We start from the raw sequence: 18,156 nt of genomic DNA, 5'->3' as shown, positions 1-18,156 counted from the left end.
ACCTGAGAAGAGCACCAATAATCTAACCGCTCAAAATTTAACGAGAATCTGTCTTGGGAATCGAGACCCTTCATTTACCTTCAACATCCAAAGAGGCAGTGCCAGACACTGATCCTCCTTGATTGGTAGCTCTAACTTGATATACTGTGGCATCATCATCTGTTACATTTGTAATGATTAGCTGGTGGTATCCACCCTTGAATTCCTGTATTTTGATCTTTTCACCATCCGGCATGATTTCTTTGCCCTGCCTGTACCATTTGACGATTGGTTTAGGATGACCAGTGACTTTGCAGACAAATGTGGCGTTAGCTTGAAATTTCACATTCAGATTTCTTAGTTCTTCCTTGAAATGTGGAGCTTGAATTGGTACATCAGATTTTGGAATGACTGGTTGTGATACCTCACTCCACTCGCTTTCACCACCTAGATTTTCACATTTTACACGGAACTCATATTCAAGACCTTCAATAAGGTCTTTCACAGAGAATACAGTTTCACGAATTTCATCTGTTGTTACAGAAATCCACTTGTTTTGTTTCTTCTCACGCTTCTCAAGATAGTATGTTCTGATCTTTGCACCTCCATCACTCGCAGGTGGCTTCCATGAGACAACACAGGAATCTTTTGTGACAGCGCTTGCTACTGGCTGACCAGGTTGTCCTGGTTTTTCTGTAAAGAATAAAGAGATTCAAATGTTGAAGTAAAGTGAACTTGCCTTAGTAATCACAGAGGCATACTGCACTGGATATTTTGGTGTTCACTTACCAAATGGAGGCTTCATAACGACAACTGATGAGACTTCCAGTGCTTCACTAATTCCATATGTATTCTGAGCAGAAACACGGAAATAATAGCCTGCGTTTTCAGTTAGATTAACAATTCTACAAGTTGTGCCTGAAATGCTTGAAGATACAAGTTCCCATTCTGCTCCTTCCTTGGCTTCACGTTTCTCTATGATGTAATTTGTTATCATAGCACCTCCATCATCCTCTGGTGGTTTCCAGCTAATCACCACAGAGTTCTTTAGTACAGACTCTATAACGATCGGCCCTTCTGGTTTATCTGGCTTATCTGTAAAACAGAAAGCAGCATCTTTTTAGTTCTTTCTTTTGCTACTCAGCATTTTTAGAAAATAAATATTCCACAAATACACTGAAAATAAAATTCTTTACCTTGTATTTCCACATTAAGTACAGTGTCAACCGTTCCAAATGTGTTACTGAGTTGCACTTTGTACTTCCCAGCATGAGTTTTGTGCTGGACATTCTTAATAGCAAGATGAGTATAATGCTCTGTGTTCTCAATAGTAACTGATTCTGATCCTCTCAGAGGTTTGTTGCCATGGAACCAAGTTATTGCTGGTACTGGTCGGCCAATATACACAACATGAAGGCGGAGAGTGCCACCAGCACCAGCATAGTATTTCTCTTTCAATGGGAAGCCAGGATGGAACTGAGGAGGAGCCTGCAACAATAGCTTGCCACTAGTTTCAATTTCTCCGACATCATTGGTAGCCATACAAGTGTAGAGACCTTCATCCTCTTGTTCATCTGTTAATACTGTCAGTGTATGGTTGCGTCCATCAGATGACATTTTGTATTTTCGGCTCTGCACTAATTCTTTGCCAAAGCGGTACCATTTAATATCAGGAAGAGGTCTCCCAACAATCTGGCATGTCAGCTGAGCTGCTTCACCCAGTTTAGTTGTAACATCCTGCATTTCTTTTCTTATAGCAGGTGCTTCTCCAGCTAAAAGAAAGAAAAAATAAAAATAATGATGATTAACACAAGATGTTCCTCTATTCTTATGTTACTGAAATTTAATCTACATTTATGCTTGTGCCTCTTACATTTGAACAATTGGACTGTGCCTTAGGATAGTCAGCAAATAATTTGTAAAGCACATTCAGTGTAGCACTGTGGTTTATGATACATGACATCACAGCAGTATTGCAGCAAATACAGTGTATTTTTTGCTTACATGTTAATTTAGTTTTCACTGCCATAGCAGTCCTTCGAGGTCTGCTGAGGCCAGTCTGATTTTCTGCAAAAACACGGAATTCATATTCTGTGGCCTCCAATAAACCTCCTACTGTAAACTGTCTGTCCTTGATGAGTTCTTTATTGCATTTTTTCCAGGTGCTTTCTCCAGACTGTCGATATTCAACCCAGTATCCAAGGATCTCTTTGCCACCATCACTTTCAGGTCGTTCCCATTCCATTGTAATGCTGTCCTTAGATATCGAAGTGATCTCAATTTCTCCAGGTTGGCTTGGTTTGTCTGAAAATTGCAAAATATACAGAAATAAATTCCCTTCTGAATGTTACTAAATTGTTCTTCACAAGATCTATTCATGCAAACATTTTCTTACCAAATGGATCCTTGCATATAACTGGTTCAGAAGCAGGACTTGCTTCACTTTCACCAATTTCATTTTGAGCAACAACACGGAACTGATATTCAGCATCTGGAACAAGTCCCGTGACTGTGTACATTGTAGTAGTGATCTGCGTTTTGTTATGCCGGACCCATTTTTCTGTAGATGTCTCCTTACGTTCAATGTAGTACCCAGTTACACGAGAACCACCATCATCTTTAGGTCTGGACCAGGACAAGTTAACTGAACTCTTTGTGACATCAAGCACTTCAGGTGGGTTGTTTGGAGGCTCTGGAGGATCTGGTAATAATGACAAGAACATAATTAGTAGAAATAATAAAGCCATAGCATTCAACTATTTGCACATACTATTGCACTTGTAGAAGCATAATTTAAGTAAGCAAGCAGCAGTCATTAAAAAAAGTTTTAGAAGATTTAAAATGGGGACTTACTCAGCGGTGTCTTCGGTACAGCTGGTTCTTCAGATTTGAGAGATTTGCTAATGCCAAAATGATTTTCCGCAGAAACACGGAAGTGATACTCCACGTTTTCTTTTAGACCTTTCACTACCAAAGATGTCCCTTTTACTCTAGAATCAACAGTGTACCAGGCAGTCTTTGGTACTTCTCGTCTCTCAACAATATAACCTAGTATATCTGCACCACCATCATCTGTAGGAGGTCTCCAGCTTACTCTGACAGAACGAGCTTGTATATCATCATACTCAAGAGGCCCTTCTGGTGGATTTGGAATGCCAATCACTCTGACTTTAATATACACAGCTTTTTTGCCACACTTGTTTTCAAGTGCCAGATCGTAGGTGCCAGAATCTTCTCTTTCTGCATCTTTGATCACAAGTTCTGTGTGAGTGTCGGAAGTTGCAATCATGGCTCTTTTGCTGATGTCATGTCCTTCTTTTGTCCATTTGCATACTGGAATGGGCTTACCCTTAATGGGTATTGTAAGCCTGATAACTCCACCTTGTCTCACCATGAGACCTTCCTGGTATTTTTCATCAAGTTCAAAGTCAGGATATTCTGTAAAGAAAATTAACACGTATCTCAGGCTACATGTGTTTTACAGGTATACGCTTTAGCTAAATATTTCTTTAGGACGGGTTTCAATAGGAGTTAAGATGTGAAGTGTCTTACCAAGCATTTCTGTTATTTTGACCGTTCCTGGCACTTCAGCAGGTTCTCCTGGCCCACCAGCATTACAGGCTAGCACGCGGAATCTGTACTCTGCACCTTGTGGTAGATGTGTCAAAGTGTATTCACGAATCTTGGTGGGAGTGGTATTGCATTTGGTCCATTCATACTGATCTACCTTCTGCATCTCAATTAAGTAGCCGGTGACTTTAGAGCCACCTTCATCTTCTGGTGGACTCCAAGCCAGAGAGACAGATGTTCTTGTAGTGTCAGTGACTCTTGGATTCTGAGGTTTCCCTGGAGGAGCTGGAAGAGAAGACCATAGTAGGGCTCCGTAAGATCTTCTTTTTGAAGATTCAAAACACATAACAAATGCTAACTTCCAGCATACGATCTGTATGTAGTCATTACAGGATTTATATAGGGAAACTTGGAATAAAAGATTTTCACTATTATTTTTCTTGGTTTCTTTCAGTCGGAATTTCATAAACATATGCAGATAAATTTTCAAACTACCAAAAAGAGTGACTTTCCATTCCATTCTGCCATAATATGCTTAATCTATGTAAGAAATTACTTACCAATTGGATCCCTGGCAACAACAGACTTGGAAGGACGACTGGGTTTCCCAGCACCTCTTGCATTGATTGCTGTGATGCGGTGTTCGTATTCTAATCCTTCAACCAATCCAGTGGAACGGTAACGAGTCATAGTGACTGGAACTTTATTTGCACGAATCCATCTATCTGCTCTAATTTCTTTGCGTTCCACAATATAACCAGTAATCCGTGAGTCACCATCATCATCTGGAGGATGCCAAGTTAATGTCATACCATCTCGAGAGACATCAAACACTTCTGGAGTGCCAGGAGGGCCAGGGATACCTGTAAAAAGAAAACACAGACTTAGTGAAGAAAGCATCAAATAATTTTACACAGAGAAATATGCAATGTACTATGAATGATAATGTAGTATCAACATCGTATCAAAATTTTTTTAAATCCAAAAATATCAAAGTACTTTACAAACTAGGCCAACGAAATAATCCTGCTTTTGTAATGGGGTGTAAAGCAAATTTTCAGTAATAGTAGATAGATAGCTAACAGTAGATCTGAGCACAAAAAGTCCATGTTTACTGTCCACATTCTTTGTGGTGCATTTACAATACCTAAATAAGCTTATGGATAGTGTTTTTCCCCAGTAACATACAAAGGCTACAGTGTACCACAATGTATCCCATTACTTGGCAAAAGAAGTAACAACATTTAGGAAAATCTTATCTATGTGCGGCTACATAAGCCACGTAAATATGCATATTTTGTTCTTAAAGATAGACTTACGAATTCTGCTCTTGCATTCTATAATCTCAGACTGCAGGTAAGATCCAATTCCAAAGCGGTTTGTAGCAGCCACACGGAACACGTATTCTGCACCTTCAACAAGCCTGGTGAACTTGTATGTTGTTCTGGTTACTGACTCTGAAACTGGCAGCCATCCAGGACGGTGGGCGTCACGCTGCTCTACCACATAGCCACTAAGTGTAGCTCCACCATCCAGCTCAGGTGGCTCCCAGGAGATGATTACATAATTTGAATCAATTTCATCAATTCGGATAGGTCCAACAGGTGGCCCAGGTTTGTCTAGGAAAAATAAAATTAAAAGTAAAAAAATAATGTTGAGAGAAGGAATCATATTGGTGGGAGTAAAGTTCAGACAAATAAAGATCTTGGATGATTACTTTCAGAAGTTCTTACCAAGGATTATAACTTTTATTGTATCAGAAACTGTTCCAGTTGTGTTCTTGAGTTCAAGCGTATACTCTCCAGTGTCATGAATGGTGGTCTCACGAACTGTCAGTTTAGCCATTTTGGCAACAGTCTCCATTTTGATGCGTTCTGATTCTTTTAGTTTAGAACCAGCCACGAACCAAGATGCAGCTGGAGGTGGCCGTCCTCCAATTGGAATAGCTAACTCAATGGGCTTGCCAGCAGGTACATGAATTGTCTTCTGAGGTATTCCGGCAAGGTCAATTGTCGGCAGAACTAAGAAAAAAAAGAAGTACATTGATTTTCTCAGTATATGTTTTATAAATATTCCATTCACTTGGTGTCAGTTTCACACTGTTATTTTTAGCAGTAGATACTTACCTTTTTGGTCCTGTACTGTTACTGCTGTGACAATCTCTCGTGCTTCTGAAACACCCTTCTGATTCTGTGCTCTGACCCTGAACAAGTACTGTTCGCCTTCATTGAGAGAGATAATTGTATGTTCATAGACGGTAGGCTTTACTGTCACTACCTTCAACCATCTTTCTGTTCCAGCTTTGCTGGCCTCAATAACATAGCCAGTCAATCTGCTGCCACCATCATGTGCTGGTTTCTCCCAAGCAAGAGTAACAGTTGATTTGGTGGTGTCGATCACTTCCAGTTTTTGTGGTGGTATAGGTACATCAGATACTAATACTGCATCAGATGTTTCACAAGCTTCACCAATACCATAAATATTCTCTGGCAGTACTCTGAAATAATACAAAGCTCCTTCCAGAAGTCCAGTAACTCTATAAAACGTCTTGCTGCATTTGGTAGTGACAGTCTTGTAAGCTCTCATGGAAGCTTCACGTTTCTCAATTATATAATTGCTGACAGGGGCTCCACCATCAATAGTTGGAATGTCCCAAGTAAGTGTTGCAGAATCTCTTGATACTTCCTTAATTCTCACAGCAGCTGGTGGACCAGGTGTATCTAAACCAAAAAGAAAATTTTATTTTTTTTCTTTGAGATCCTTTCCTCAGATTGAGTTCTGAATTAAAACAGAACAACAACAACAAAAATAATAACAACAACAGTACGATTTCATTTATAACTGGAATTGTTTAACTGTATAACTGGAATTTGTTTAGGAGAAGAGGAGGCTCATGGGAGACCTTATTGCTCTTTACAACTATGTGAAAGGAGGTAGATCTTGGACTCTTGTTCCGGATAACAGCGATAGAATAAGAGGCAGTGGCTTTAAGTTGAGCCAGGGGAGGTTCAGGTTGGATATTAGAAAAAAATTCTCCTCAGAAGCAGCAGTAATGCATTGGAATAGGCTGCTCAGGGAGTGGTGGAATCACTGTCCCAGGAGATTTTCAAGAAGATAGCAGATGCGGCCCTTAGGGATATGGTTTAGCAGGCATGGTGGTGGGACTAGATGATTTCAGTGGTCTTTTCCCACCTTAATGATTCTATGACTGTAGCACAGCTTTAGAACTTCACATTTTCCTCTATTTCTTTGACTTCTCAAACAATTTCATGCTGTTTAAAACTACAAACTTCTTTTGGAAATGACTGAATTTCCTACTCCTCAGTAACATGCACCGTGAGTAGTATAATAACCATGTATAACTGGTAGTAGTACTTACCATACACTTTCACAGAAATCGTTGCTGATTTTTTTCCTGATTGATTTTCAGCTTCAATTACATACTTTCCAGCATCGTACCGATTAACTTTATCCACAATAAGTAGAGTGTAGCTGTCTGTAGTATCAATAATACCTCGACTTACAAGGTCAATACCCTCCTTGCTCCATGTAATTACAGGAGCAGGTCTGCCCGACACAGAGACCATCAGACGCAGGGAACCACCAGCTCTCACTGTTACTGTCTTCCTCAGGTCATCAGCAAGCTCAAGCTCAGGTTTTTCTGATGAAGGGTGCAAGAAACATGAAATGAATTACTCTTTTAGTAGTTTTAAAAGAAAATAGAATTATTCTTTAAAATACACACTGAATTTTTCAAATTACCTATTCTTTCCACAGGTTCTATTTCTGCTGATGATTCACTAAATTCACTCATACCATTCACATTTGTAGCAGCAACTCTAAATCGGTATTTCTGGCTTGTTTTAAGACCAGTTATGGTGAACTCAGCATTCCTCAGAGTAGGAGTCGTATGTGGTCGGTACCACTGTTCAGTACCTTCTTCCTTCATTTCAAGAACGTAGCCTAAGATGTCAGCACCACCATCATATGTGGGCTTTGACCATGCTAAACTTATGCTGTGCATAGTAGTGTCCACAACTCTTGGAGCTGAAGGTGCTGCAGGAGTATCTTTGAAAAACAAGAAAATGTATTTCATGTTTGTTAAGGGAACATTTTACAGTTAAAAATAATTTATCAACAGTAAAAGCTGGGAAATGCATTTAAAATGAACTACAACTGCTTCTAAATTTTTTCAAATACTGTCTAGTTCAGTGAGTTCCTACGTCTTTCTGAGTATCCTAGTTGAAGCGTGAATTTGGTTTTATGCTCCATTATTATAAGTAAATGTTAAAATATATTTTAAATGTGGCAACTTACATGATGGTTCCTTGCATAACATATATTGTGAAGCTTCGCTAGGCTCGCTGTTTCCAGCAGCATTCACAGCAGTGACACGGAACTGGTACTGACCACCTTCCATAAGACCAGTAACTTTCAGTCTGGTATCATAAATAGTGTAATCTCTGTTCACTCGTGTCCAGCGCAGACTTTTTCTTTCACGTTTGTCTACAAGATAATCCTTAATCTCACTGCCACCATCTGATTCTGGTTTTGTCCACTGAATGATGATGTGTTCCTTGCCAACACTCACTTCTTCAGGAGTACCAGGCTGTGTTGGGATAGCTGTTGGTTTTAAAAATGAAGGGAAAAAAATTGTTTTACAAATTCTTTACCTATGACAGACATTCCACACATTCTGACACAGATTGGAAGGTAGTAACACTCACTGAAAGCATTCCTGGCAATGACAGGTTCTGTTTCAAGTGGAACACCTGGCCCATATTTGTTGACACCTCTGACACGGAAGATGTACTCGTTATTTTTAATAAGTTTTGTTACCACACATGACAATGTCTGGCATTCGGCCTCAACAATAACCCAGTGAAGTCTGCTGGTTTCGCGCCTTTCTACAATGTAGTGAGTGATTTGTGCACCTCCATCCTCCTCAGGAATATTCCATGCCAGAGTGCACTTCTCTTCAGTTATTCTGCTTACTGTTATTTTTCCTGCGCATGGACCTGGTGAATCTAGGTAGAGGTAGAAATAAGCATTATTATTAGCAAGTAAGGAAAAATTTCTCTCTCTTATTTTTACAGCAACACTTGTGTTTTTTGTTTTGTTTTGGTTTTTTTGTTGGGTTTTTTTTTTTTTAATATATATTCAGCACAAAAATTAATCACGGAAAACGTACCAAGCACTTTGACAAGAACAGAAATTTGCTTTGTCCCACTGGCATTTTTCACTGTTAGAGTATATTTTCCACTATCACTTCTGTCGCAGAACTTGATAATTGCAATGGCTCGTTTGCTGGTGTATTGCAGAGATATCTTTTCACATAGGTCCAATTCCTTATCTCCTTTGGACCAGAAGACTTTTGGTTCTGGTTTCCCACCAATGGCCGCATCAAGAACAAGATCAGATCCAGCCCTAATAGTTACAACTTCTCCCTGCAATCTGGCATCGAGTTCAGCCTTTGGTGGTGCTGTCAGAGGGAAAAAAAAAAAAAAAAAAGAAAAAAGATTAAATTACAAATTACAAGATGGTATTAAAAAGGGAACTCCATGTATTTTAGTTGATCCAAATGAATATTTCTTACAGTATTCATCTTTGCAAATGACAGCACCGGTTGATTCAGATCCTTTGCTAATCACACCAGCTGCATTCTTTGCTAGTACACGGAATTCATACGCTTCATCTTCACCGAGAGCTGTCACTGTAAAGAAGTTTTCTGAGACTATGGTATAATTGCATTTCAGCCAGCGTCCATCGCCAGATTCATTATATGGTTTCCGCTCAATAATATATCCAATAACTTTACTTCCACCATCGTAAAGTGGTGGTGACCAGCTCAGGGACACTGTAGATCTGGTGACATCTGTTACTTCTGGCCTTCCTGGTGGATCTGGAAGAATAAAACAGAAAATGAGAAATGCAGTTCTATTATAACTTAATTCACAAAACAACTATTGAAAGTAATACTTACCAACTGGATTTTGAGCCACTACAGGTCTGGAAGCTTCACTAGCTTTGCTAACACCTGCAGCATTTAGAGCATAGGTTCTGAATTGATATTCTAGGCCTTCCACCAGCCCAGTGATTTTGAAGTTGCATTCACAGCACGGCACTTTATTTTCCTTCACCCAAAGGATGGTGTTGCGCTCTTTCTTTTCAACCCAGTATCCAATGACTTTGCTGCCACCATCATGATAGGGTTCCTCCCAGCGAATTGCCATGGCATTTGCAGACACGGAATAGACTTCTGGCCTTGTAGGTGGGCTTGGTGGGACTAAACACAAATGGGAGGTTGGGAAAATATTAGTTATTAAAAATACTTACAGCAGTCAGAGGAGAATAGCAGCTCAAAAATAAAAGTAAAAATGTTTCACTTACCAAATGGATGTTCAGCTACTATAGTTTTTGATTCAAGGGGTTTGCTGACTCCAAATCTGTTTTCTGAGCTTACTCGAAAACTGTACTCCTGGTATTTTGTGAGACGGGTGACTTTGATCTGTGTACGTTTTACACTCGAATTTACCAGCTGCCATGCTGTTGTGCCAGATTCACGCTTCTCTACAATGTAGTTTGTAATATCACTGCCACCATCATCTTCAGGTTCTTTCCAGGTCAATATACAGGATTCAGCAGAGACAGATGATATTTCAATTGGGCCAGTGACCGGACCTGGCCGTCCTATGACTACCACTGTGACAGTAAATGTTTTCACACCAGCAGTGTTTTCAAGCGTGAGGTAGTATTTCCCAGAGTCTCCTCTCATACTGTCCTTTACAGTCAGCGTGGTTCTGTCTTTTGTTGTCTTGATGGCAACTCTCTCAGTTTCCTTCAGCCTCATCTCCTCAAGTTTCCATGTCACTTTTGGAGCTGGGCGGCCACTAATTGGTATATCAATAGTAAAAGTGCTTCCAGCCTTGCATGTTATGAGCTGTCTGCTTATTTCACTTAGATCTGCTGTTGGTTCAATCTGTGGCTCTTTAATAATAACAGAAGAGAAAGCTTCTCTTGGCTCACTGTAGCCAGCATCATTCTTTGCCTTGACCCGGAACTCATATTCAGTGTTTTCCACTAGGCCTTCAACAGTGAAAGTAAGTTGCTTGGTTTGACCAGCCGGAATCCATTTGTCAGAGCCTTTCTGTTTCATTTCAAGAAGGTATCCAGTAACACGACTACCACCATCATGGTCAGGTTTAAGCCAAGCTAAAACTACAGAAGATTTGGTAGTATCAACAATATCTAATCTCTTAGGTGGTGCAGGTTCTTCAGTGGCTACAATTGGTTCTGTCAACTCACAAGGTTCGCCTACACCATATTCATTTTCTGCTGACACTCGGTAATAATATGGGACACCTTCTGCCAGATCAGTGACCTTAAAGATTTGTCGAGTGCATTTTGAACTCACCACTTGCCAGCTACGACGGCTTGCTTCCCGTTTTTCCACAACATAGTGATGAATACGTGAACCTCCATCCAGCACAGGAGCATCCCACATTAAAGTAATAGATCCTCGGGTCACATCCTTAAATGTAATAGGACCAGGTGGACCAGGAGTGTCCAACACCTTGACAGTAAATGTAATTGACTTACTTCCACTGTTGTTTTCCACAGTAAAGACATATTTGCCAGCATCGTTTCTATTGCATTCCTCCACAGTCAATGTGCTAAACGAGTCAGTGGTTTGTATGTCAGCACGCAAGCTCAGATTTGCATCTGCTTTGGACCAAACAGCAGTAGGAACAGGTCTTCCAGAGAAGGCAATAAATAGGCGAATAGTTGCACCTGCTCTTACAATGTGAGTCTGCTTGAAGTTTGCATCAATGTCAATTTCAGGTGCAGAAAGCCTGTCTACAGTTTGGACTGATGCAGGAACTTCACAGCTTTCTCCTTTGCCAGCACCATTGACTGCACTAACTCTGAATTTATAGTGTTCTCCTGCCTCCAGATCAACCACGGTATATTTAGTAGCAAGAACAGTCTCTGCATTGACTTTCTGCCATGTTTCTAGATCAGCTTTGCACATCTCAATAATGTATCCGATTATTTCCATACCGCCATCAAAAACTGGTTTGGTCCACTCTAAGCTTACACTAGTCTTTGATGTATCTGTCACCCTTACGACATTAGGTGCACTAGGTGGGCTAACTGGTTCTCTGCATTTAATTAGCTTTGAAACATCACTTGGAGGCCCAATTCCTGCAGCATTTTCAGCCATGACATGGAATTCGTATTCATTGCCTTCAATAAGGCCAGTTACTCTGTATCTGTTCTCAGCAATGGGCCTCTTACTGGTCACTTTAACCCAGCGCATGCTCTTCTTTTCTCTCCTTTCTAGAATATATTCATTTATCTCACTTCCACCATCTGATTTTGGTCTTGCCCATGTCAGAGTGATACTGTCTCCTGTTACGTTGGTGGGCTCTGGTGTTCCTGGGGCATCAGGAAGAGCTAAAAAAAAAAAAGGAAAAAAAAAACATAATTAGAAATAGAAGATTGTAACTCTACAGTTATTTCCACAGAATGAGATGGAAACTTACTGTAAGGGATTTGTGCTACAACTGGATCAGACTCCAATGGTCTGCCAGCTCCAAATTTGTTTACTGCAGAGACACGGAACTGGTACTCATTGCCTTTAATTAATTTAAGTGCAGTGTAGCTGCAAGCTTCACACTTGTCATCAACTAATGCCCATGCAATCCTGCTGGTTTCACGCTTTTCAATGATGTAGTGGGAAATACAAGCACAACCATCATTAGCAGGAGGCTCCCACCATAATGTCACTTTTTCTCCAGTGATGTTTGTGAATCGTATTGGTCCACCAACTTTTCCTGGTGTGTCTGCAAAATAAGAGGTTTGGAATTATAATTTATTGGCACTTAGAGTAAAATATTGGTATAAAAAATTGTACTGAAAGCATTTGATGCGATACCTTGTATTCTGAATGTAATATCTTCTCGTTTAGTGCCTGATGCATTTTTGGCTTCTACTGTGTACACTCCACGATGATCCCGGGTAGCATCTCTAATGAAGATTGTGCTATATCCAATATCTGTAGTTATTTCTATACTCATTGTTTTTTCAATCTCCTTGCCATCCTTAAACCACGTCACCTTAGGTACTGGACGTCCTTTGATTAAAGCTTTAAGTCTAATGCTCTCTCCAGCTTTAACAGTTAGGCCTTCAAAGTGCTCAGGGCCAAATTCAATTGTTGGAGCAACTGAAAAAGGAAAATATAGTCTTCTTAACTCAGTAATTATAAAAGATGGTTATATACAGATTTATGAACTGTAAGCTTATTTTTCTTGTTAGCACACTCTGCAACATACTATAACAGATGAAAAAGACTATTGTATGTTGTTACTCTAATGTAGCAATGACTGCACGTCTATCAGGTTTGGGTCTTCCATTTAGCTCCTCCTATGCTGCAGCGTGATTCTGAGTCGAGTGGAAGGGCAGTCATACATTTCTCCCCCCTGTGACCTCCTATCTTCCACAAGGTCTACTTGGCTCCAGTACCCAAACACAGTTATGTTAAGAAATCTTACCGTTTTCATCTCTGGTCATGATATAGCCTGAGGACTGTGAAGGTGGACTGATGGTACCAACAGCATTTCTTGCAAGCACTCTGAATTCGTATCGATCACCTGGACTGAGTCCTGTAACTGTATATTGGCATTCACTGACATCAGTAAAGTTACATCTCAGCCACCGGTCTTCACTTCCTTGCCGCTTCTCAATACTGTAGGCCACAATCTTACTGCCTCCATCACGCAGTGGGGGGGTCCATTTAAGAGTGACTGTTTCTCTGGTGACATCAATATAATCAGGAGTACCAGGTGGATCTGAAAGGGAGGAAAAATAATGAAGAATTATTTTTATTACTGTTCATTATAATCTAGAACACTAGAATTTTTGAGGGTGACTGGTCATTCACTCACCTACTGGAGAAACTGCCAAAGTAAACTTGCTTGGCTCGCTGGCTCGGCTTAGACCGGCAGCGTTTTCTGCATACACTTGGAACTGGTAATCCAGACCCTCAACTAGCCCAGTAATCCTGTATTCTCTGCTAGATATTAATGCAACATTAACCTTCTGCCACAAAATACTGTTTCTCTCCTTCTTTTCAACGTGGTAGCCAATGATTTCTGAACCGCCATCATAAGCAGGAGCATCCCAAGCTATGGTCATTCCATCAGCTGTTACATTGTATACAACAGGCTTGCCTGGTGCACCTGGTGTTCTGAATTGATGCTTTGCCACAACATCTACTGAGACAAGAGGTGGGCTTACTCCGTATCTGTTTTCTGCACGGACTCTAAATTGATATTCAGTGTCTTTAACGAGGTTTGGTACTTTGAAAGTTGTTCTAGCAGCACTCGAGCACACCAGCTTCCAGTTCATTTGAGAAGTTTCTCTTTTCTCAATACTGTAGCCAGTGATTTCACCTCCCCCATCATCTTCAGGAGCTTCCCATGACAAAACTACACTATCTGCTTTGACTTCATCTAGTCTTAAGGGTCCTTTTGGCTTAGATGGTGGACCAAGAGTGATGACAGTGATTGTAAATGTTTTTCTGGAGACAACATTATCAAGAATCAAAGTATATTTGCCACCATGCTCCTTTTTCACATTCTTGATACTTAAGCTTATTTTGTTTTCAGTTTTCTTGAAACGAAGCTGTTCAGTTTCTTTAAGAGGGAGGTTGTCCTTCAGCCAGCTCATTGATGGCTTAGGTTTACCTTTATAGGGCAATTCAATGTGTAGGTTATGCCCAATTCGCACAGTGACTTGACCTCCAGGAATGTCAGAAAGGTCAGCTTCTGGTGTTATTATATATTCTTTCACTGTAATGGGTCCAACAGTAACACCATCGCTCATGCCTTTTTCATTTTTTGCAAAAACTCTGAATTCCATGACAGACAGCTCTTTAAGTTTTTCAACTTCAAATTCACAGCTCTTGCTTGTGCCTGCGTACGTCCATTCCTTTTCGCCCTGCAATTTCTTTTCAATAATGTAGTCTGATATAATGCTACCACCATCATAGTCTGGTTTGCTCCAATGCAATTTAACAGAAGTTTTTGTAGAATCTTTCATGGCAAGGTCTTTTATAGGTCCTGGTATGTCCGCAGCTTTCACTGGTTCAGATGTCTCACAAGGCTCACCCAGTCCAATTTCATTTTCAGCAAGAACACGGAAGAAGAACGCAGTCTTTTCTGACAGGTTAGTTAGCTTAAAGGTAGTTTGAGAACACTTTGTTGTTACAGTTGACCAGGCCCTCTTTGTAGCATCTCTTTTTTCAACAACATAATTCGTTATTTCAGAACCACCATTAATGAGAGGTGGCTCCCATACCAGTGTAACTGTGCCACGAGAAACATGCTTAAGCTGTAGCTTCTGGCAGGCAGATGGTGTGTCAAGTACCTTCACATTCACAAATGATGATTTGGGTTCTCCAACTCCATTTTCAATTGTAAGAACATACTTTCCTGTATCATCTCGGGTAACTTGAGGAATAGAAAGTAATGTTGATGATTCTGTGTTCTGGATGATATATTTTTCATCAGTTCCAAGATTTTTTTCACCCTTTCTCCATGTGACAGTTGGAGGAGGTCTTCCTTTGAATGGAATCATTATTTCCACATCTTCACCTGCTTTAGCAATGATAGAGGTCCGGAGGGCAACATCCAGATCAATCTCTGGGGCCACTGTGGAAATAGATAGAAATGAATAATGCGTATTTGGAAAGTAAAATAAAAAAAGGTCCAAAAAATAAAACCACAGAAAAGTTACAGAAAGGTACAGTACCGAGAATATCTTTAGCTTGAACAGGCTCTGTCATTTCAATAGGCTCTCCTTGTCCAGCACAATTTATAGCAGAGACACGGAAATAATAATTAATGCTTGGCTGAAGGTGGGATACAACATATTCAGTTGTTCTCACTTCTCCCTTAGAGCTGACTACAGTCCATTCTTGCTCTTCACCTTCCCTTTTCTCGACCACATAGCTGGTAATCGGGCTTCCTCCATCATAAGTAGGTTTAATCCAGCCAAGGGTGACAGATGTCTTAGTTGTATCCACAACCTTCAATTTTGTTGGTGAGCCTGGCTTATCTGTAAGTGACAGTTTAAGAAAAGAAAGTCAGAAGCCATATACAAAAGTGATCGTAAAAAGGAATAAAAAACCCTGCAGTTACACTGCTGTAAGCCATCTTAATTGCTTGTTGCCGATTGATCTCTAATCAATTAGACATATTGCATGTTGTCTCTTACCAACAGGATCTACAGCTTTGTAGAAGTCAGATGCTTCACAGAATGGACCTTGTCCAGCCGCATTGACAGCACAAACTCGGAAATGATATTCACTGTTTTCAGTCAGACCCGTTACTTTCTGTCTGGTGTCACGAATGGTTTCCTTAGTAACCTTGAACCAGCTAAGACTCTTCTTGTCACGCTTCTCAAGAAAATATCCTGATATTTCGCTACCTCCATCAACAGTGGGCCTACTCCAGACAACAGTCATAGAATTCTTGGTTATCATTGTGACTTCTGGTACACCAGGTGGTCCAGGTGCAACTAAATTAAAAAAAATATATATACATATATGTCAGTAGGTGAACACTATGTGGAAATAACACATAGGATGATTCAGTTCCATTATTGATTTTACATGGTTCTTACCAAATGAGTTTTTGGCTATAACTGGTTCAGACTCCAAGGAATCACCAACTCCAAACTTGTTCACACCACGGACACGGAACACATATTCATTTCCTTTGACAAGTTTTGTTGTAGTTATAATACACCCCTCCTGTTTCTCAGAAACTAAAGACCATACAACACGACTTGTTTCCCGCTTTTCAACAACATAATGTGTTACAGGTGCACCACCATCATCTGCTGGAGGGTCCCACATTATTGTGATCTTTTCAGCAGTGACTGTCTTAAACTGTATTGGTCCAGTTGGGGGTCCAGGTTTGTCTGTATAAAATGCCAAAAACAAAGTGTTAAGAATTTTTTAGTAGATTATTGTTTAATAATTGTTAAAAATTAAAAATTAATTGAGTAATTTCTCAAGACATACCAAGTATCTGTACTCTAACATGGGCTGATGCTGATCCCATGGCATTCTTCAATTTTAGTTCATAGGTGCCACTGTTAAGTCGGGTTGCATCCTTGATGAGGATAGAAGCAAATTCTGTTGTGTTCTCAATAGACAGTAGTGAACTGGTTTGCAGCTCACTGCCATTTTTGAACCATTCAATTGTTGGTGTAGGCTTTCCTGAGATGCCTAGTTTTAGCTTAATAGAAGTTCCTGCTTTGTATTTCACTACTTCTGTATATTCTGGTGGCACATCGATTTCAGGTGCACCTTAAGAAAAAATAAGAATAAAAAACAAAACAGTTTAGACTTGTCTTTAATAAAAATAAAAATAAGGAATACTTTTTCTAAGCTAACAGTTACAAGCATTTTATAGATATTGATTAAAGCTAGCATGAGTAACTTAAATCAGCTGGAATGAGTTAGAACTAACACTAAAAAAAAAAAAAAAAAAGGCAATGATGTGTTATAATATCACTTTGGCCATGGGGCATGGGCTTACTTCTGTTGCTGAAAGAATAAACATGCCACAACTTAAAAAATGCAGATACAGCAAAAGATGTTAATTACAATCATGCTCAAAAAGTTCACCATCATTCAAGTTTATTAAATCAAGATAAGTTAGCTTTCTGTATTAAAAAGGCTATAGTTCTACAAAACAGCACTGCCTTTAAGAAGCGCATAAAACTGTTATATCATTGCAAAACACTTACCATATGTATCAACACAGGTAATAGGACCCACAACGTCTGATGGATTACTAATGGAACCGATGGCATTCTTGGCAAAGACTCGGAATTCATACCGGGAATTCTGTGTCAGACCAGATACTGTGAACTGAGTCTCAATAACATTGGTGAAACTAGCTTTTGACCATCTGCCATCTGGTAGATCACGTTTTTCTACAATGTAACCAGTGATCTTGCTACCACCATCAAATGCTGGCTTCTGCCATGACAAAGTAATAGCAGTCTTGGAAATATCTGAGACACGAACATTTCTTGGTGGTTCTGTGATAGAAAACATGAAAGTATTGCAAATGAATAACAATCTTTATAATAATATTAACAAATGTTTTGGATATTAGCTTACTCCACAAGACAGAATATCACAGGGGAAAAGAAAAAGCACTACTGGTTGGGTGGGTTTCTTTATTTTCTACGGAATACATACCACAAGCATCAATTGCAAGGACCGGATCAGAAGGATGACTTGCTTTTCCAATGCCAGCTGCATTTTCAGCATAAACTCTAAATTCATAGATAAGTCCGGCACTGATGGTGGTGACTTTAAAGTGAGTTGTGCGAATGAGGATCTTGTTAGCCTTCTGCCATAATATACTATTCCTATCCTTCATTTCCAAGTGGTATCCAACGACAGCGCTGCCACCATTAGTGACTGGTTCGTGCCATCCAACTGTAATACTCTCTCGGGTGACACTAGTGACCCACGGTGTGGAAGGAGGACCAGGGGTAGCTGATGATATCAAAACAAGTGAT

At 39.9% G+C, this 18,156-nt stretch overlaps 1 protein-coding gene across 1 annotated transcript in view; it reads right to left on the bottom strand.

The window, feature by feature from the left end:
* TTN (titin) overlaps positions 1 to 18,156 on the bottom strand; it is a 235,702-nt gene that overhangs the window by 8,869 nt on the left and 208,677 nt on the right. The window contains 29 exon segments of the mRNA XM_031554287.1: positions 79 to 672; positions 769 to 1,074; positions 1,176 to 1,751; positions 1,984 to 2,283; positions 2,375 to 2,680; positions 2,833 to 3,417; positions 3,532 to 3,834; positions 4,110 to 4,412; positions 4,869 to 5,168; positions 5,283 to 5,570; positions 5,676 to 6,269; positions 6,929 to 7,210; positions 7,312 to 7,617; positions 7,867 to 8,172; positions 8,277 to 8,576; positions 8,741 to 9,031; positions 9,146 to 9,451; positions 9,533 to 9,835; positions 9,940 to 12,006; positions 12,096 to 12,395; positions 12,488 to 12,775; positions 13,104 to 13,400; positions 13,497 to 15,263; positions 15,364 to 15,669; positions 15,829 to 16,131; positions 16,237 to 16,536; positions 16,640 to 16,927; positions 17,371 to 17,667; positions 17,831 to 18,133. Of these exon segments, the coding sequence (XP_031410147.1) occupies positions 79 to 672; positions 769 to 1,074; positions 1,176 to 1,751; positions 1,984 to 2,283; positions 2,375 to 2,680; positions 2,833 to 3,417; positions 3,532 to 3,834; positions 4,110 to 4,412; positions 4,869 to 5,168; positions 5,283 to 5,570; positions 5,676 to 6,269; positions 6,929 to 7,210; positions 7,312 to 7,617; positions 7,867 to 8,172; positions 8,277 to 8,576; positions 8,741 to 9,031; positions 9,146 to 9,451; positions 9,533 to 9,835; positions 9,940 to 12,006; positions 12,096 to 12,395; positions 12,488 to 12,775; positions 13,104 to 13,400; positions 13,497 to 15,263; positions 15,364 to 15,669; positions 15,829 to 16,131; positions 16,237 to 16,536; positions 16,640 to 16,927; positions 17,371 to 17,667; positions 17,831 to 18,133 (13,065 nt within the window).

Source organism: Meleagris gallopavo, chromosome 7, assembly GCF_000146605.3.
Source record: "Meleagris gallopavo isolate NT-WF06-2002-E0010 breed Aviagen turkey brand Nicholas breeding stock chromosome 7, Turkey_5.1, whole genome shotgun sequence".
NCBI lineage: Eukaryota > Metazoa > Chordata > Aves > Galliformes > Phasianidae > Meleagris > Meleagris gallopavo.
Note: the sequence above shows the minus strand (reverse complement) of the source record. Positions and strands in the feature narration are given on the sequence as shown.